This window comes from Pelodiscus sinensis, chromosome 1 (assembly GCF_052426305.1).
Source record: "Pelodiscus sinensis isolate ZL-2025 chromosome 1, ASM5242630v1, whole genome shotgun sequence".
In the NCBI taxonomy this organism is placed as follows: domain Eukaryota; kingdom Metazoa; phylum Chordata; order Testudines; family Trionychidae; genus Pelodiscus; species Pelodiscus sinensis.
The window spans coordinates 289,661,730-289,683,004 of NC_143052.1; the positions used below are offsets into that span (position 1 = coordinate 289,661,730).

The window sequence follows — 21,275 nt, forward strand, 5'->3', positions numbered from 1 at the left end:
TTTTGTAACTCTTCTCCTTCAAAAAGAAAAGTACTGAAAATTATCAGCAGGAAGCTTTGCCAAACCACCATAGAGTTCCATTTTTGAAGTATTATTATTGATATGGTGGTGAATGAATCACCTCTCAATTTAATTTTTCCATTATCAGAAGCAGAGGATTGTTAAACTGCTCTTGAATTAATTAGGCAGAACAGTCCTTTTCTTAATATCTGTGTGCCCTAAATTAGCACGACGGAAGTAGGATGTTAATTTTCTATAGAAACTTTACACATGCATATTTTCTCTGAAGAAATGTTAACTATTTTTCCTCCTGCTATTCAGTTGTGGATGAACAGAATGCTCATACTGAAGAACAAGCAAATCAATCCTCTGTAGACTATAGTAAGGAATTGGATGAATCCAAAGAAGAAGAAAAAGAGGAAGATACAAAGGAATATGAATCTCAGACAAGTAAGTAAATCCAGAGTAAATTTTTTTAAAACTGCTAGAATTTTATGAAGTCAAAGTAGTGACTTTACTAAAGACATAGATAAACTGGTTACACAGCTTCCATTATTAGCCTGATTTTGATGCACGTATACAACCTTTGCTTTTTGAGAAAAAAGTATTCTATCTGAGTGAACTATTCTATACATCTCTTAATAGTAACCACCTTGAACTTCGCTTATTATAGTAGTGGCTGTTGAAACAGGTGTGAAGCCTGAATGTGGGGTTCTGTGCTGTAAGCTTTGATTGTTGTTTTTGCAAAACTTTTAACTTTTTGGAGGCATCCTGTGCGTCTGTCCTATTGTTTTGACACCTTCCTGATAAACAGCTATGAAGCCTTCCTGGGTCTGATATAGGTTGAAAAGATCAATGCAGGTTAATATGAGAAAATTCAAGATCATTTGTTAGAATTCATGTTCTTGACAAGACAGATTTTAGTTTCAAATGTAAGCTGCTGATAGTCTTTAATTCATAGGTGGGATGCAGGTGAATTTAATATGATATTGGAATCTTAATTGTTAAAATATCTTGAATGTTTGTCTTTTTTTAAATATAGCATTCTGTTAATGCTACTTACTGGGTGAAATATTCACAATCCAAACTTAATTTTTTTGCTATATGTGTATCTTTCCAAACCTTTGTTTCTCTATGGGGTATTGTGCTGATGATGTGCTAAGAATCCAGAACTTGCCTTTTGGAATCTGGGCCGTATTACAGTAAAACTCCAGTAGTCCGACATCCAATTGTACGGCACTCCTTATAGTCCGGCATCAAAATGGCAAGAGCCTACTGAGTGAGCTTCGGCAAAAAACAAGTCACAAGGCAGCAGCGGCAGCAGCTGAACCAAGCAAAACCGGACGGGACCGAGTCAGTTTGCCACTGGCATTGTGTGATGCTGGACAGTGCTTGTGCTACTATAAAAAGGGTTAAAAACATTGTATATACATTTTTATACCTAGGTGGTGCCGGATTATCGGATATGCCGGACTATCAGGAGGTACTTTACTGAGATTGGCACTAACAGCAATAAGTATACACCTACCAGAGAGGCTAGAGTTTTGAAGGATTGAATGGATATCGAGATTAAATTTGTTCCCTGTAGGCGGTTCATTTTAAATCAGGATTAGTGCACGAAGAGAGGCTCATGCCTCTTTTGAGAGATTTCAGACTCTAAGGCTGGAAATTTTTATGACCATTACATTTAAACTTTAAATATAATAAAGAACTAAAGTTAGAATTTTGTATTCTTTGTATTATTAGTTAATTGATTATTTGGGATTAGGAATTACTTTTAGAATGGGGTTGTACCATGTTGTGGTATTCCCCGTTGCCTTACATGAACAGAAATGGGCTGAATTTAGGTATTTGGAGATGTGCAACTCAGAGTCCATTATGTTAGAAAAAATATCGTTTTGTTTAATTTTGCTAGGTCTCTTCTTTCATTTAAAAAAAAACTTGTCCTGAATTTGTATTTCCACTAATGCGTCTCGTAAAATAATGGAGAGCTACATATCAAAACTACAGCATTTAAAAATGTACAGACCTTTATTTAAAATAGCATGTACAGACTTGAACATTCTCATTATTTCGGTTTTCATAACAAACAGAGAGAGGAAGCTTAACTGAACTTTGTGGTAGTTAGCGTTTGCTGATTTATTGGTCAATAAACATTCTTGTCAGTTAGGAATGGCTAACAATATTGAACTTGTTTGTTCATCAAACAACCATTGCTTCCTTGAATAATACTACGGTAATTCTTGGGAAGTGGTATTGGTATTCATATATTTGAAGTGTGTGAGTGGAATACATGTTAATATTGTCAGTGGGAGATGTGTGTTTCAGGAGAAACCATGAAACATTAATTCAATTACCTGCAATGAAACATCACTTTTACCCATGGGAGCTGCGTTAGTTTTTATCAGAACATGAACAGCAAAAGTTTATTTTTATTGTAGCTTATCTCCAGGGGTCTCATCTGTCAAATAAAGAGCAGCTCTTCTGCTGATTATTCTTTTAATGCATCTCTCTTGTTCCTGAGTTCAGAGAGAATGGGTTGTAAGAATAGCACTGTGAATTTTTAAGTAGCATTATGCAAAGTGAAAGATAATTGTGTTCTGAATATTATTTGTTAATCCTCTGAGGTTCTCAGTCACTTGATGAAAGTAATATTTTCCATGCATTAATTACCTTAGTCTAAATAGATAATAATGTTTAATTCGATAAAATTTGGATATCGTTTTCCACCTCTATTTCTGTTAGCTCTGTAGCACTTAAGGATAGTGTTTTGTCATACATATCTGAGAATCATGTTTTTGTGTTGATATTATGTCCTCCGACATCATTATCTTATAATTGTTGTAGTTAATGAATTATTAGAATTTAGAGCCAGAAAGGACAATTAGATGATATAATCTGACTTCCTGTATATCACAGGCTATTGGCCCTCCCCCAGTTACTCCTGTGTTGGACCTAATGTCTTGAAATTGACTCAAATAGGTATTCAAGCTTAATTTTGGAGGATTCTGGAGAATCTATCACTTAATTGGTAGTTTGTTCTAATGGTTAATCACCTTCGTGGTGCTTTATTTCTAATCTGAATTTATCTGACTTGCACTTCTAACCATTGGTTCTAGTTCTGACATTCTCTTCTAGATTTGATACTCTGTGCTTTCTTTATGTGAAGGTATTTATATACCATAATAAACTTACCTCTTGGTCTTTGTTTCATGAGCTCTTTGCATCTCTCACAAAAAGACATTTTTTCCAGCCCTCGAATAATTTGTATGGCTTTTTTTTGTGCTCTCTTCAGTTGATCCGCATAATAATTCACCCTTATGAAATGCTGTACATTTTCACACGGTTCTGTGTGTAATGTGTAGGATTATATTAACTGTTGGTTTCTTATAGTATATATATTCTATGAATTTTTTGAAACCGTGATAGTACAAATGATGAGAGAAAATATTAAGATCAGCTGATTTCTTTGTTTTGTTTTTTTTTCCTTTTCCATGTTCCTGGAGTTCAGCCTGGCTTAGGCTATGAAAAAGTAGAAGTAGTTTGAGCATGTACAATAGGGATGGGCAAAAGGGTCTCTGCAGGCCAGATCTTGTCTGCCAAGTGAGTTGATCTGCCTTGCGGAAGCCCTTCTGTTTCCCCCACCCCCAGACCAATCAGGGTCTGTGTGTGGGGCAGCACATAAGTGTCCTGTCTCCACCCTGCCTGAGGCCCTTCCCCTTCCAGGGAAGCCCAGGACCACTTCAAACATTTCTGAAGTGGCCCCAGTCAAAAATTATTGCCCACCCCTGATATACAATAACTCTGTCATCTCCTCTCCAGTTCATCAGGAGTGTGATCATTTTCAGTACAAGAGCTATGCAGGCACACAGAAGTGCTATGTTACAAGCCAATAGGTGCTACAAAATTGCTCTTTCCATGATCACTAGTTGATCTCTTCCTGATCGTGGCTAAGTGTCTCTCTTCCATCCTTTCATCTTTGCTATATCCACTGTTTTTTAACACTGACAGTTTGATAGACTGTGTAGTTCTTCTGCATGGTGTGACATCTTATTGATCCATTCTCTTGCATTCTGTTAGCAGTTACTTCTGCTGATCACTTCCATGGCTTTGTGATCTTTAAGAAATGGTCAGCTCTTAACTGTTTCCCTTACAAAGCTTTTTGATGTCAAGAGAAAAGGGACCTCAAAAGGTTTTTCTCTCCTCTGTTGAGTTCAGTTTGGATTTGCAAGAGGAAGGTCAATATTTTCTTGAATTTACAAAAACCCAACAACTGGAAACTCTTTTGCCTCATTCCTCTTTCCCCCATCTGAGTTTCTTGATGTCACTGTTGACAGTCACTGTCAATTACTAGCTTAAGAAGTCTCAGAGGGGTACAGAGTTAGTCTGTAACTTTAAAAACGAGTAATCTTGTGGCACCTTAGAGACCAACAAAAATATATAGAGTATCATGAAGTTGCACCAGTATACAGCAAGTATGAATTGAAACTGTTAGTTTTACTGGTATAACTCTCTAAGAGGACACTTTTATTCTGTAAGGGTATGTCTCCACTGCAAAGTTAATTTGGAATAACAGCTGTTTGGAATAACAGCTATTCTTCCGAATTAACTTCCATAGTGTCTACACAAGCAAACCGCTATTTCGAATTAAATTCGAAATAGCGGGGCGCTTAATTCGAGTTAGGTAAACCTCATTCTACGAGAAGTAATGCCAAACTTGAATTAGCTATTTCGGAATAAGCGCTGTGTAGATGCTTAGTCCGAATTACCTGGCCTCCAGCCTTTCCCAGTTGCCCCTGGTGGCCACTTTGGGCCAAACCAGGAAAATTCTTTTCCCTCTCCCCAGCCCCAGAGCCCTTAAAGGGGCAGACTTTGGCCACAGTGCCTGCGCCAGCTCCAAACCTGCCGGCCCAGGTCCAGCAGTCACTGCCCCAACCCAGTTGCCCCAAAACATGAGCCAGCAAACCACTGGCAGCCAGCCCTCCACTGCACCCCAGGAGCAGTCAGCCAGCTCCCAGGAGTCTGCCAGGGCCCGGAGAAGGCGGTCGCCTTCCTGGTCCAGGGCGGAGAACAGGGAGGACCGTATTCAGGTTTGGGGGGATGCCCCCAACATCCATGATCTCCGCAGCAGACAGAGGAACGCAGCCATCTATGGCAGGATAGCTGCCAGCCTGGCCACCAAATGCCACATGCGAACCCAGGAGCAGGTTTGCATGAAAATCAAGTTGGATTGGCAAGACCCCCAACCCTGAGCTTCTCCTCTCCCTTCCTCCCCTTGCCTCCCCCTTCCAGCTCCCTCCTCCCAGGTTTCCCCCTCCCTTCTCCCACTCTCATTCCCACCCCAGTTTTGGTCAATAGAGGGGTTTTGGGCAAGAAATGTGTTTTTATTTGACATCAGGAAGGGGGGTTAGGGAGGGTAGGTGGAAGGCGGGAGGAATGAGGCACAAGCCCCCAGTGGAACACACCAGGGAGGTTCTTAGTGCTCCTCAGGGAGGAAGCTCTCTTGCAGGGCCTCCTGGATGCTGACAGCCCCCCCGATGGACCTCCGGGATGGCAGCCTGCAGAAAGTGCAGTGAGGCTCGCAGCAACACTTCCACGAGAATCACCAGAGTGCCCAGGGGCAGCTCCGGCTCCATGTTGCAAAGTGCTATGGTGTCCCAAGTGAGGGCAACCAGAGCATACAGAGACACAAATGCTTTGCTGTCCCTCATCGAGGTAGACAAGCAAGCAGGGAAACTTGAGAACCGGCTGCCCAGGAGGTGGGGGGTGGGTCCCTTTAAGTAGAGGCATCACATAGCCTCAGGCAGTAGCCACACACAGACACTCCTGACCTGATGCCCTGCCTGACCTGGTTCTGGCTGGCCTTAAATCCGATTCTGTGTCCAGTCAGTGTGGATGCAGTATTTCAAATTAACAAAATGCTAATTCGAACTGCATTTTGTGTGTAGACGCGTTAATTCGAATTAACTATTTTGAATTAAGATAGCTCGAATTAACGCTGTAGTGTAGACATACCCTAAAAGTGTGTCTTTTTCCTTTTTATGTTGATTTAGAAGCAGTTTAAGCTAAAATGGGAAAAGTCACTCTTATTTTGGAATAAGAGTGTCTTCATGGGGAGTTGCAGTAGTTTAACTGTATCTCTTCATTTATACAGGTTGGACCTCCTTGGTCCGGCACCCTTGGGACCTGAGCTGTCCCAAACCAAGAAGTTTGCCGGACCAGGGGAGGTCAGTGCTCCCCTGCTGGCTGCCCCAATCCCAGACTCCTCTCCTTGCAACTCCCTGCCTTGTCGCTGACTTTGCTAATGCTTCCCCGGGTTTCCCAGCTGGTATAGCTTGGCCACTGCTGGCCCCGCTGCCATTGGGGATTCCCCGGCAGGGACCGCCCAGACATCCTGCCCTGCTGCTGGGGCTGGTCCTACTGCCACTGAGGATTCCCTGAGGTTCCTCGGATGGGGCTGCCCACCTGTGCCAATCCCACTCCTCGGCGCTACTGGACCAACCCGGCAGCACCCCCGCTGCTCTGCCCCAGGTGTCCTGATTCAGCCGCTGCTGGTCAGTTTCAGCAGCGGCTGAATCAGGACGCCTGGGGCAGAGCAGCTGGGGTGCTGCTGGGTTGCTCCAGTAGTGCCGAGGAGTGGCGCTACTGGAGCAACCCAGCAGCACCCCAGCTGCTCTGCCCCAGGTGTCCCCAAGTCAGCCGCTGCTGAAACTGACCAGCGGCTGACTACAGTAAGCCCGAGGCAGAGTTGCTCTGTCCCCGGCTTCCTGGAATCAGCCGCTGATCAGTTTCAGCAGCAGCTGACTTGGGGATGCCTGGGGTTCTTAAGTTGAATCTGTATGTAAGTCAGAACTGGCATCCAGATTCAGCCGCTGTTGAAACTGATCAGTTTCAGCAGCGACTGAATCTGGATGCCAGTTCCGACTTACATACAGATTCAACTTAAGAACAAACCTACAGTCCCTATCTTGTACGTAACCCGGGGACTGCCTGTACTAAATTCCAGCAATATAGTCAGACCTGTGTAATTCAATTGACATGAAGGATATTGCCCAAGTGTCACTGAAATCATACTCTGAAGACAGTGGGATTATGCTGGTGATGATCTTAGATTTCAGATCCCATATTGATTTTGCAAAGCTAGTAATTAGAAAGCACCTTCTCCCATCTCTTAGGTCCAGTTAAGTTTGACCTCCTCTTTGAGCCTGCACCTAGAACTGATATCATGATTATGTGTTAGACCTAAGTTCAGAACATCATTGCATTTCAGGAAAACCCTTTACTTTTAAGCCCATGCTTCAGTTCCATTGAAGTTAATGGATATAAACCCATATTTACATTTGCTTCCATGCGCTTTCCCGAATCAGGGCCTTATGTTGGCAGGTAATCTATCTGAACTGTAGCAAGTAGTATGGTATTTCCTCTTTAAATTTGCCAGAGCTCCTCCACTCTCTTCCTTTAAACTGCAAGTAAAAACTAGTGTTTATTCCCAAAGTTTTTAAAAATTTCCCCTAATTATAGATTACTTATTACCACAACTGTTAGAATATTTTCCTTTTATCTCAATTATTTTAGTTTTATTAGAACAGTTTTTATTTGTTTATAATTTATTCTGAATTTTTACATAGCACTCTAAGAACTTCTGGTGTGGGTTAGTGGCCTTTTACATAAATAAATAATTTATTATAATTCCTATTATAGCAAATCTTTTAAATTTAATATTATTTTTTTATTTTTCCCTTTTTAATTCTGCTTTTTTTTTTCAATGGTCAAATTAGCCTGTACCCTAATGAATTGAAATGGGGATTGGGAATTCCAGAGTTCTTGTTCTATATATCTCTGAGGATTTTCATTTGGGCTAATCACTTGAACTTCCTGAATATGAGTTTCACCATGAGTAAAATCAATGAAATAAATACAGAAATGGGGATATTTCTGGTTATAGGTTTTCCCTACTTAGGTTTTCCCCTTTGAGATCCTTTCCCATTTTCTGTAATGCACATTTTTGTGGCATGAGTGAGTGTTCACTTCTCTTTGGGGTGGATACCATGATCCAGCTATCTCTTGTCTTGACTGGGTTTCTGGGTTATAACTCCTGATTGCCAGTTGGGATACCTAGCATTGTGTGGGCAGTATTAATATGTAGTGACACAGAAGAAGTTTCTTTAAAATAAATGATGATTTGTTTACCAAAAGCGCATAGTGCTCTAATAAGTGGATTTAAAATAACAACCCTGTATGCTTACTGTCAAAATTATGCCTAGTATTTTTCTTAGCCCCTTAGTAGATGTGACTTAGTCAAGGTGTCCAAATTACATTGTGCTCTCAGCAGACCTGGACACTCTGTCAGTCTGTGTCAGCCTGCAGCAGCTGACAGCCTTTTCTCTCCACTCTCTTTCTTTTAACAGGTCTTTTAACAGAGGTGTTTCTTTTGATCTCTAAAAAACAGCTACATCACCAAGTTGGGACCACTTCTTCACAGCTACATTTCTGGCTATGGTGTATGAGTATCTCCTGGGATGCTTCTTATCTAGGGCATTATTTCATTTTTCCTGCTTGATTTCTTTAACTATCCTTTCTGATTTAACTCCATAGCATGTAATTCATCCCTCGCAAACATACAGAGTGACCACCAATATTAATACAAAATAATATAGATATTTTTGGTTCTCCAGAGATCTCAGAGAGGATTAATAGGTTAGATTAATAGCTCATGCTTGTACAATATGTTGAGGCACAGAATCTTAGATAAGGACATATGGATTTGTATCTACAGTTTGTGTGTGTGTATTTAGTTCTAACTTTATTTCTTCTTTTTCTTTTTCTTTTTCTTTTTCTTTTGGCATAGTTAAAACTGCACCAAGGTCTCCAGATCGACATACAAGTCGGGGCATTTCCTCTCATCCTGGCTCTTTCTCTGTCCCAGCTGTGGCAGCCAACAAAGAAAACCTCCCTGTACTTAACACCAGGATAATCTGCCCAGGTAATTCTGAATTGCACTAGTACTTTCAACATCTTGCTATAGCCACAATTAGTTGTTAAGTAATACATTATATTTACATGGTAGGGATATGAGCATATAACCATATAAATGGTTAAACAATAAGGGCTGGCTTATCCGTTAACATTCACAGTTACATGCAGGTTCCCGCCCTGCTCCTGGGGATCCGGCTGCTAAGACACACTGCTACCCCTGTATCAGAGGCAGCAGCGTGTGGGGAAAGCAGCCAGCTCCCCAAGAGTGGGACTGCAGGCGGGAGCTGGTGTGAGCCAGAATCTGACTTAAAAGCTGTGTGTCAGTGTGCACTGAGTCCTAGGGAGTGGCTTGCTGTCCCCAGCTCCTACCTGCAGTCCCGCTCCTGGGGAACTGGCTGCCACCTCCACACTGCTGCCTACAGGTTACACGTATTCAAAATTACCTGCCTTTTAACATCCCTATTATATAGTGCCTTTCACCCAGAGATTCAAAGAATGTTACAAATAGAGAATGTATGTGAATTGAAAATGCTTCTGGTCACTGTCCTAAGCACCGTATACATTGCAAAAGCTTTGCATTTGGTTTTGGGGAATGAGGAGCAGAAATGGGAGGAGGGCTCTGTTAATGCCCTCCATTACTAACTGAGTCAAAGGAACCTTGCTACCCTACTGGATGAAGGCTGTGTTAGCTTAGTGAGAGGCTAAGGGTTAGAGTCAGGTGAGAAATTATCTTTTGGCTGAATAAAATCTTAGTGGGCATTCCTATAAATAAAAATATCATACATTAAACTGTGAAAAGGTACTTTGCAACAGTTGCAGTTAGGAAATCTGTACACATCCCAAAGTAAAAATGTATACAAAAAATAATTGCTAAAACACTGGCTTAATGAACTTTCATTCTAAGTGTTAATAAATATTGAAACTAATTATGTATTGTTTGTAGATCAATTTAATTAAAAGCTTTTGAAAGCAAATTTCTATCTTCATTAGTTTAACACAGTTGTGCATGTTACTTTGACATTAGTTCTGCACTGACATGCCCATATAAGCTAATCAATCTGTGACCCTTCCCATAGTAGAAAAAAGAATTGTTCTTTAGTTCAATAGTTAAGTTCTCTCTGCCAGTGTCTCTTCTATGGTCTTCCTTACTTATTTTTATTTAACTTGTATTTCTGTTTTCTTACACCTGTCTGTCTGTCTCTCTTTTCCACCCATCCCATCTGACTTCTTATGTTTCCTCTCCTTTCCAGCACTGCTTTTTTGTTCTCTAGACCACTTATCCTCATTTTTCCAGTCATACTTGTTTGTTTTTTCGCTTTATCTTTCTCTCACTTCCCTTCAGTCCCTTCCTCTCTGTCTAAGGGTATGTCTACACTACAGCGTTATTTCAAAATATCTTATTTCGAAATAGTTAATTTGAAATAAGATATTTCGAAATAACGCATCTACACACAAAATGCATTTCGAAATAGCATTTTGCTATTTCAAAATAGCGCGTCCACACTCTGAATCGCATTTAAGGCTGGCTGGAATCGGTTCCGGCAGGGCACCAGGTCAAGACTTACTGTGTGGGGTTGCTGCCTGAGGCTAACTGAGGTCTATGCTTAAAGCCCCGCCCCCCCAGACAGCCGGTTCTCAGGCTTTCCTGCTTGCTTATCTACCTCGATGAGGGACAGCAAAGCATTTTTGTCTCGGCATGCTCTGGCTGCCCACACTTGGAACATCACAGCACTCTGCAACATGCAGCTGGAGCTATCCCTGGGCTCTCTGGTGCTTCTCTTGGACGCGTTGCTGCAAGCCTGGCTGCACTTTCTGCAGGCTGCCATCTGGGAGGTCCATCAGGGGGCTGTCAGTATCCAGGAGGCCCTGCGGGAGACCTTCCACCCTGAAAGTTATTTTGAAATAACTTTGCTGTGTAGACATACCCTAAGAGATCAAAGCGGAAACACATTTTATAGGGAAGCTCTCTTATGTAAAAAGGTATCAAAGGAAGACTTCCTGGTTGATCTTACATTTATCAAATTGAATGAAGAAAGTCAACATATCTCAAAGATTCTAAGTGAGCTGACAGACTGCATGTACAATGGTCTTACTACTGTTGCCTGCCCCTACAATTCCTCCCAAAACAATGAAACAGTTTGGAGACTTGGGCAAGTGGACAAAGAGCTGAAAAATGTGGTAACTTCAGTAGCTTTAGGTGGGCCATTTAATTACCATGCAACCTGTCACCTCAGTACTCTTGGATTGAAATCCTGAATTTTTTCTCCAATGGTGGACAGTGAACCACCACAAAATTAAACTCAACAGGCTTTCTGCTCAAGAAAGTGGAAAAGAGAGGTGATGTATGTAGCTATCCGAGAAAGTGCACTTTCTGTCTATCCTGGGCTTGGCTATCAACAATATTAATTCTCGAAATTGCATGGGTTACACTGAAGTTATGATGACTCTGTTTTTTAGTGTTTTGTTTGTGTTTTCTCCTTCAGGTTTAAGGGCTGGATTAGCTGCCTCTATTGCAGGGAGTTCTATTATCAGCAAAATGTTACTTGCAAACATTGATCCCTTTGGTGCTACCCCGTTTATTGACCCTGATCCAGATTCACTGTAAGAAAATCTCCTTGTTTTCTCAAATTGACTGGGTTGGGGTTCAGTCTCTTTTTTCTTAACCATTTCTCTAGGTAATTGTACTTTGTAATCACTGGAATGAATAACACGAACCTTAAAGCTGAATTTTTATACATGATAATAGTCAGTAAATTCAAAGAGCAAGGTGGTGTCTTTTAGACAGAGGCCCTAAGTTAGACAGTGGAGAGTTCCATTGCTACAGCAGGACCATTGGAAGGCATTGGGCCATATAGAGCTATCTGACACACACACACACACACACAGAGCATGCCCTCCGTAGAAGCACACAACCTCCACCACCATCAGCGAGCTGCCCTCAGTGGGGGTGTGGAGGTAAGGTCCCTGTCTCTTCTCTGTCCCTTTTAAGGTGACTTAAACCCCATAGACTTTGTGACTGCTGTAGAACAGGACGACAGTCCATTGGATATGGCACCAGTCAAGGACAGGCTCAGTTTATTGTTCTGTCACAGACTTCTTGTGTGCCTTAGTTTCCCATCTGTAAAATAGGGATAGTGGTACTTCCCTGTCTTCCAGGGATGTTGTGAATTTAAAAAACATTACAGTCTGTGAGGTGTACTGCAGTGATGAAGGCCATATAAGTATCTAGGATCAATCAGAATATGCTTTGTACCCTGCCTTAGTCATATGCTTATGGTAGGGCCAGCCACAATCTAGCTCAAAGCCCTAAAGTAATTGATCAGATGAGTTCATAACTGGATACTTAAATATTTGTATTCTTTTCACAGGGAAGGATATTCAGAAAAATGTGTCATGAACAACTATTTCGGAATTGGATTAGATGCAAAAATTTCATTAGAATTTAATAATAAACGAGAGGAACACCCTGAAAAGTGCCGGTAATGGAGTTTTGCATTAATTTTTTTTGTTATTTTGCTTGCTTGATTTTATGTCCATAACTTTTGACTCTTTCCACAGCTACAATATATAACAAATTGCATGCATCAGTATATGAACTTTTATTTACTTGTTTCTAGAAGTCGGACAAAGAACATGATGTGGTATGGAGTGCTTGGTACCAAAGAGCTACTGCAAAGGACTTATAAGAACTTAGAGCAAAAAGTTCAGCTGGAGGTAATATTTATTTTCTTTACAATTTGGATGAGTTTTCGCCACTAAAATGTATAGTTCAGTATCTGGGGATTAACTAAGTATGGTGTTAATTTCTGAAATTTTTTTGTCACTGTCATTATTTTTTGTATTATTAAAGAGACGGTGGATTCTAAGGGATCTGTTTTCTCAAAATACATCTCCCACTGATACTAATAAGAGGTTTTAGAAGGCTTTTTGGGTACAATGAATGGAGAGTAGATCTCAACAACAACAACAATAAAACATATATGTTATTAGGAAAACCGTTATGAGGAAGGAAAGAACATGCATTGTCTTTTTCTTTGTGCTAAATATTTTATATGGAAGTTCATGTTATATGAAGATACCTGTTAAGCCGAGGGAGTAATTTTAATTTATTGTAACTCTCTTTCTCTTGAGTGTCTTTAGAATGGTTTAGTATAATAGAAGCAAATTTCCATTATCTAAGGATTTAGCAATTATCTAGAAATTGTGCTTTATTTGGTGAAGATGATGATAGGAAAGAACATTATGTGTGCTCTGGGTGGATTTCTAATTTAAGAACCTACAAATGTAACATTTCTTTTGAATAAGATATATTTTAGCTTTCAAATCTGACCTTTTCATAATTATTTCTGAATATTTTTGGAAGTAAAAAAGTCAGTGGAAGTTTGATATTTAGTATTGTCTTACATAATGATCAGTCTTATGTGCTGTGATAAAATATATATAATTGAAGAGTGAGATAAAATTATTCATTTTCAATAGTTAGAACCAGTCATATACTATAATTCGCAAGTGGCATAGCCACATGTATTAATCTTATACCATACTTCAGATAGTCTCATGTTTCAAGTTTTTATATTTTGATTTGCTGGTAGGGTGAAATAATATAAAATTGGAGATCACAAATGCTACTGCATATACTTCTAATACATTTTAAGCCACATTTTTAGATGTGGGTTCAATATGTTGTATCTTTGTTCTCACTAGGGATCTAAAAGGTTAACCGTTTAACTGGTTACTTGGCAAGCATTAGTCTTTACATCATGCTTACTGGGATAACTGATTATTTGGAGGGGCAGGCCCAACTGTCAGGACCCTGGCTTCAGGGGCCCTGGCCTGGAGCAGCCCTGCTTCAGGATCTTGGTTGCTCTACACGAGCCCTCAATTAACTGGTTAAAAAACTAAAATTATATCATTTCACTTTGGCTGTGTCCAGGCTCATGGGTTTTTTCGGGAAAAGTAGCTTTTTCCCGAAAAAACTTCCCCTGCGTCCAGACTCAAGCCGCGTTCTTTCGAAATTAGTTCGAAAGAACGCGGCTTTTCTTTCGATGGCGGTAAACCTCGTTTCACGAGGAAGAACGCCTTCTTTCGAAAGTTCCTCTTTCGAAAGAAGGCGTTCTTCAATGTAAATAGGGCTTCCTCGAAAGAGAGCATCCAGACTCGCTGGGTGCTCTCTTTCGAAAAAGCGGATTGCTCTTTCGAAAGATCCGCCTGCAGTCTAGACGCGATCTTTCGAAAGAGGCTCTCTCGAAAGATGCTTTCGAAAGACCCTCTTTCGAAAGAAGCCTGCAGTCTAGACATAGCCTTAGTGACAAGGAGTCCTGTAGCACCATATAGACTAACAGATGTATTGGAGCGTAAGCTTTCGTGGGCAAAGACCCACTTTGATCATTTCACTTGTTAACTTTTGTAATGGGTATTTACATCCTTAGTTCTCATCCACTAACTCAAGGATTATTTTTTAGAAGCAGCCAGAGTTGTTTAAGTATTTCAGGAGTTAAGGGATATAGAAAGAGGGACTGCTGCGGAGACTTTGCACATTTGGAATTTCACGAGTAACATCTGTCTGTTTTTGTGGTAAATTGGAATAAGTGGACAATGCGACATACCAGGGAAATGGTGAAAGAAGCCTTTTCATTTTGGGATAGCAATTGGTCACGAATGGTTCTGAGCACTGAGGCAGATATAAAAATGAATTGAAGCATATCTAAAGTATCTAAAAGGGTGTCACAATGAGGAGGGAGAAAAATTGTTCTTCTTGGCCTCTGAGGATAAGACAAGAAGCAATGTGTTTAAACCGCAGCAAGGAATGTTTAGGTTGGACATTAGGAAAAACTTCCTAACTGTCAGGGTGGTTAAACACTGGAATAAATTGCCTAGGGAGGTTGTGTAATCTCCATCTCTGGAGATATTTAAGAGCATGTTAGATAGATATCTATCAGGGATGATTTAGATGATACTTGGTCCTGCCCTGAGGGCAGGGGACTGGACTTTATGACCTCTGAAGGTCCCTTCCAGTTCTAATGTTCTATGATTCTATGATATGTGCTAACAATATTTTGCTTAACTCCACCTCTTTTATTTATATAGTAAATTCTTTCCCTCCATCTTTCATTGTCTGATTATATCATACGCACTTCAGGGTAAGAAATGTTCATCTTGTATATTGAGCAAAGGTTATAGCGTATTTGGATGCTACCTAAATAATAATAGTTTAGCAGGACTATGAATACATTTGCAGGGAGGGATTCTAATGGTGACTGAGGCCTTTTGTGAAAAAATGAGAGCTGAATTTGGCAGCATCCACTGGAGTCTCAAGTTTAAAGTGAATTTGCACTTTGAACTTTTTCTTGTTTTTCACTGTAATTTTTTCTAAGTATTATCCCAGAGCTAGCAAGAAGATACGCTGCAATGGGTTCTTGTCATTATGTGGCTGACAAATGGAGTGCGCTCCAGATAGTATAAGAAAGTAGTAATCATCTTTTTACCTATTTTTTACATACCGTTTACACTTTATTAATATTTATACAGTGTTCAAACATAAATTTATTTTATATTATATTTATTTATAATATTTTTCATGTTCATTTGACCTCTTTTCACTTCAGTAGGATAGTTATTTTTCTAGTGGTGTTGCATAAATTGCAAGGTTTCGTCCCCTTGGAGGCTAGTCTGATTTACCCCAAGAAGAGAGTCACACTTTCAGGCTGGGTCCAACTCAAGTTTATTGGTTGCAACCAAGGTACGGCTAAGGAACTCAATGTTCAAATCAGAGCCGACCCCCAACATCTCATAGGCAGGGGTTTTTATAGGGTTCACATCTTTCCTGGTTTAGGTGCCTTAACATGATAGGTTACTTCATCTTTGACATTTAGCATTCCTATAGGTCAGGTTAATTTTCCAAATGAGGTTAAATACAGTGCCTACTTGCTGAACAATGGGCAAGCCATACTTCCCTTTTTCCTTTCCTGCTTGAGCCGGTCACAAGTTTAAAGGATGTGGAATCTATCCATATCTCTACTTAACAGAAGACTGGTTTCACTTCCCCTCGCCTCCTTATTATAAGTTATTACCTGTGACAGGCCTTGACCTTTGTCATGTCTTACTCCTATACAAATAGCAAATATATCTAAGCATTAGCAATGTATATATATTGTACATGCCCCTCATAGGGGAATCAATGGCTCCGGGGGATTTGACTTCCCTTTTACACATCAGTGGTGAGATCCAAATTGCAACTAAAAGATGCTATCTACTGTTGGTAGCATTTCTTGTTAAAAAAGAATAGATATTCTGGACTGTATTAACCCATATCAGTCCTGCTAGCCCAGTATCCTGTCATTGCCAGTGGCCAACCCCATATGCTTCCGGTGAAAGTACAAGAAGCCTCTGGATTTCTAATAGTTACAGATTGTCATAGTTTGCTGCTGAGAACTTGAGCAAATGTCTACAAAGGGACAGAGAGAGCTACCTTTTGACACTATTGCAAACATTTCTAGCTCAAATATTTTGTAGTTGAAGGGAAAAAAATCCTGATTGGTGTGTGAAGAGTAAATTCATATAGAGCTATTCCACAGCATAAGAAAAACAGACTAATATTTAGCTTCCGTTGCTGGCTTTGTTAAAATGCTTTGTGTATTAGAAATGGTTGATTATTTTATCAGGTCATTTGTCTTACATTCTCACATAGGTTTTTATGCATTACAGTGTGATGGACAATATATCCCCCTGCCCAGTCTTCAAGGCATAGCTGTGCTAAACATTCCAAGCTATGCTGGTGGCACTAATTTCTGGGGTGGAACCAAAGAGGATGATGTAAGTAATACTAAATAAAAGTAACATTTGGAGCAAAAATTACAAAAAGCTCTTTGCACTATTATTCTCATGTAATTATAATGATACTGGTATATAGCTTGGATACCTACCAGGAAACTGTTGTTCTATAATGCAGTTTCATTTTTTAAATGTGTGCTCTCTTGCATTAAATGTTTCCATTTTACTGAAAATATATCACTTTGATTTTCATTTAATTTTTTTATTTCCTTTCCCTCCCATTAAAGTCACCAAAATTTTCATATAGAGTTCAATACTTAAAGAATATATGGCTGTAAAGTAGAATTTTAGGCAATCACTCATTTTCAAACAATGATGAAGGTTAATAGCAATTCCTCTCCTCTTTTATGGCTCATGATCTGCAATAATCCAGGTTTCCCAATAAACAAACTTTTCTGTTTGCTATATCAAATAAAAAGGTAGAGGGTGAGGGGAGCTGGACAACAGTATCATTCCCAGAGCTCGTATCAACATTTTGCTCCCATTCTTTAAAAAGCTGACGGTGGCCTGGTGAATCTGAAAAAAGGAATTGAAAGAACAACTTGAGAAAGGATTAAATATGGTAGAATTTTATAGTTATAATTTTCCATGTCCATATGTTGTACAGGTTTGCCAGGCGTCCGGTATTGACCCGGACAGTCCAGTATTTTTGCCTCCTGTCTGGTAAAAAATTCAGAAAATACCGGTCACCTAAAATGTTGGGTATTTTCTGGGTATTTTTCCCTACCAGGAGGCGAAAATACCGGACACCTGGCAACCCTACGACACACTCAGCAACTGGGCCCAGGTCCCGGCTCCCTCCCGCCCCCCCGGGCCCTCTGCTTACTTGGTTCTGCAGGGAAGCTCCCTTCTGGCTCGACCAAAAAAACAAGCTGGCCTCCGGCAAAAAGCCTAAAGGCCTGAGCAAGGGGAAGCAATGCCTTCTCTGGGTTTTAGTGCTCAACGTCTCATCTTCCTATCCCTATTCTGACTCTGCACGCACTTAAAGGGGTCATGCTGTTTTAATTCTGTTTTATTTCATTTCTTTATTTCTTTATTTGTTTATTGCTTAATAACTCTTGGGGTCCCTTTTTTTTGCTCAACAACTTTGGTCTCCCCCCCTTCCCCCTCCCCAACAGAATTTTTTCCCTGGTGTTTTTTTGGGGGGGGCAGGGAGGCATTCCGTATTTTTGGTTAAACCATCTGGCAACCCTAATGTTGTATATATTGTTGCCAGCAAGCTTATGAACTGATCCAGACTGGTCCTTTTTTTTTCTTGACAGATTTTATACTGCACAGACACTTTACTACATACACTACTGTTTCACTGCTTTGAGGGTATGCCAAATGGGATTCTTACTGTTGAAGTGTACGTTATGCACGAAAGATCTAGTATGATTGCTGTGGGATTACCATAATTTTAAATTTCCTTATTTAGTGTATGTGAAGTCTTAATCACAGCATTGCTTTGACATGGTTTTGTACATTTAATTGTCATTTAAAATTAGACTTATTAATAAGACTGTGTTTTAATGTAGACTTCCCCTAATATTTTACCTGAAGTGCTTAACCTTACTGTTCACAATCCCAACACCCTTTCTCCTCTTCTTCATCAAAACCTTTATTTCATATTCTTTGAAATCTTTTTCCTATTCATAATACATGTCCTTTGAGCATGGCAGTCAGCCCCAGCTGCATTTGAGTAAAGGTATCTAGCATTTTTGTGGACATGGCATTCATGTTTGCAGCATGGAAATTTTCCTAACATCCATCCAGGTTATGTTCAGAGATTTTTTTCTTTTTTTTTACAGAGGGTCAAGAAAGAGAGGAAACTGTTCTAGCAATCATATTTGTATGCAGCACACATGTATCTCTGGGTGCAACCTTACTGCTACTCATAACCAGATGTGTCACAAAGGTGACACATTTATTCTGTGAGAGGTTAGGTTTACAACTCACTGCTCTTAGTGCTGTCTCAGGTGACTGATCAAGAGAGCAATACCAATGGCAGTCTTTGAGAGATTGCTGGTTCTGCTCATCTGAACTGAAGAAAGTCATTGTTTTGACAGCAATGTTTATTCCTAAAATATTGCTCAGTGAGCCTAGACAGGTTTGCCACAACAGTCTTACTGAATTATGTATATGGGGAGTTATCCTAGGAGTGTTTGTTAGTTGGGAAAAAATAGGGGGGATTAGAAACAGCCTGTGGGGAAAAGGGATGATGCTAATCTAACATTTAAATTCTTAGGAGTCTCCTTTTCTTTTCTTTTTTCTCTTTTCTTTGCTTTTCTTTTGTTTTCTTTAAAAAAGCATGCTACAGAAATGTTATGCAAGTGAATTATACATGCAAAGAAATCAGAATGTAACCATATCCATCCCTATACTAAAGTTTAAACACAAGCTAAATGGACTTTTAAACCAAGCAGCGAGGGAGTGGGGATGGGAAATTGAATTCATCACAACTTGTGAGCAGGATGAATTCCTACTGCTGGGAAGATGGAAAAGTGATAATCTGGAGTGATGGTGATCCACTGATTACAAGCAAAGGGCAAACTGAGTGCCTTCCAAATGCAGAGTATGCCATCTGTGTTATGCCAGGCAGGCACTGTATGCCTTGGAATTAAAAAGTGGTTCAAAAAGGCATCCTCTGCAGGTCATATTGCATAGAGGATGCAATGTTGTGGAGCATCACTAAAAAGATAGGGGGCATGGATCAGCATTCACGTTGCATTTCCCAGGAAGATCCAACCCAAGTCAGGGAAGCTGATGATCCAACTAGTAGACCACATTCATATGATCCAACTCGTAGACCACATTCAGTGATGAATCCTGATCACATGCCAACTAAGGCACATTGTGCACTTGCTAAAAAGGAGATTAAAAAGGCATGCAAGCATGGAATTGAATACACAAGATTTTAATGATCACTTGCTATTCTCTGTGGGAGGAAAGAAGGGAACATGTCTTGTGGAATAAGGCAGGATATAACCTAAACAACCAATATAATGCCTACAGACGTCACAAAACTAGCAGGCAACACTTAGCAGCCAGTATTTAATAAAGAACTTTTGCATCAGTTTGCATTGATTTAGATGAGCAATTGAGAATTTATCTGTCATATAAAAAGTTGTTTTATGTCACCATACATCACTGCCCGAATGACCCATTGTTTGTAGGCCAAATCAGACCAAGCTAATGTAAAAAAGAGATGACTCACTGGCCTGTTTATTGCAGGTGCTCATGGATCACATAGGTAGAGCCCTACTTGGATAGAAAATTTGTATCTGTATCTGCATCCATATCCATAATAATTACCTGCAGATATCTGCGTCCACATCTGAGGATGTGGATTCTCACTGATATAAAGCCAATATCTGCACCCTTGCAAGGTTCTAGATACAAAATGTGTATCCACCTCCTCATCTGTATCTGCAAAAATGAGCCATGGATACCTGCGGATATAAATAGGATATCTGCAGATTTGCAGAGCTCTACACATGGGATGCAAAGGTCTTATTGCATGACTCTTCTGTCCAGGATACTCTTGTTTCCCTGCTCAGGTCCTTGCATGAGCCCTTATTGTAGAAGTTAATTACACTTTTTAAAATGTAAAGATTTTTATACACACTTATAAGAACAGCTTTCACTGATTTTAAAATGAGCATTACAGCATACATCTCACCACAAAGAAATTGAAATACGGGCAGTCCCCGGGTTACATACAAGATAGGGACTGTAGGTTTGTTCTTAAGTTGAATTTGTATGTAAGTCGGAACTGGTACATATTGTAGGGGAAACTCTAGCCAAACATTTCTCCAGAGCTCAGTTTTATTCTCCCACACCTCACTTCCCTCAGTCCTTTATTCTCAAGCTGAGGTGTCTGCTGAGAAAAGCCACTCCGCGTCTCCCTCGTCTGCTGGGGGGGGGGGGGGAGGGAGGCGCTAGCTTCGCATCTCCCTGGTCTGCTGGGGGGAAGAAGCTAGTGCGGGGTTGCCTCACCCTGTTTGTAAGTAGGGATCCGATGTAAGTCGGATCCATGTAACCCGGGGACTGCCTGTACACTAAAGTAGACAAAGAACATTTCATATTTAGACAGCACAGTCTAGTCACAACCTATCAATTTAGAAAACACAGAAATAAGACACTCATCCAGTTACAGAGGACTCCAAAAGTTTCACTAAATTAATAAGTGTAAAAAACTAAAGTTTCACATTAAATTACTTGATATCTCTAAGGGATATTTCTTCAGTTAATTCATCCTATGTAGTATTTTGATTTTTCTTTTACAAGGTAGTAGTCTGGTCTGTATCCTAGAGCAGAAAAGTCAAACCATTATAGATTATTGTGTTATGCTCTGAAGCAGGCATAATAATGTCATCTCTGCTTATTAAAAAATAATTTCAGAAGTGAAAGAAATGCTTTATTTTTTTCTTAAATCCAGGTTCAGCTTTTTTACCTTTATCAAAAGTTGCTAAAAACAGAAAAAGAAA

The 21,275-nt window shown here is 40.0% G+C and overlaps 1 protein-coding gene across 4 annotated transcripts in view; it reads left to right on the plus strand.

The window, feature by feature from the left end:
* The window catches only part of DGKH (diacylglycerol kinase eta), a 267,641-nt gene that overhangs the window by 195,315 nt on the left and 51,051 nt on the right, over nt 1-21,275 (plus strand). For all 4 annotated transcript variants that reach the window (XM_075918953.2, XM_075918954.2, XM_075918955.2 and 1 more), the window contains 6 exons: nt 322-450; nt 8,849-8,983; nt 11,460-11,577; nt 12,345-12,455; nt 12,594-12,690; nt 16,681-16,788. In XM_075918953.2, the coding sequence (XP_075775068.1) occupies nt 322-450; nt 8,849-8,983; nt 11,460-11,577; nt 12,345-12,455; nt 12,594-12,690; nt 16,681-16,788 (698 nt within the window). The remainder of the gene's footprint in view (nt 1-321; nt 451-8,848; nt 8,984-11,459; nt 11,578-12,344; nt 12,456-12,593; nt 12,691-16,680; nt 16,789-21,275) is intronic.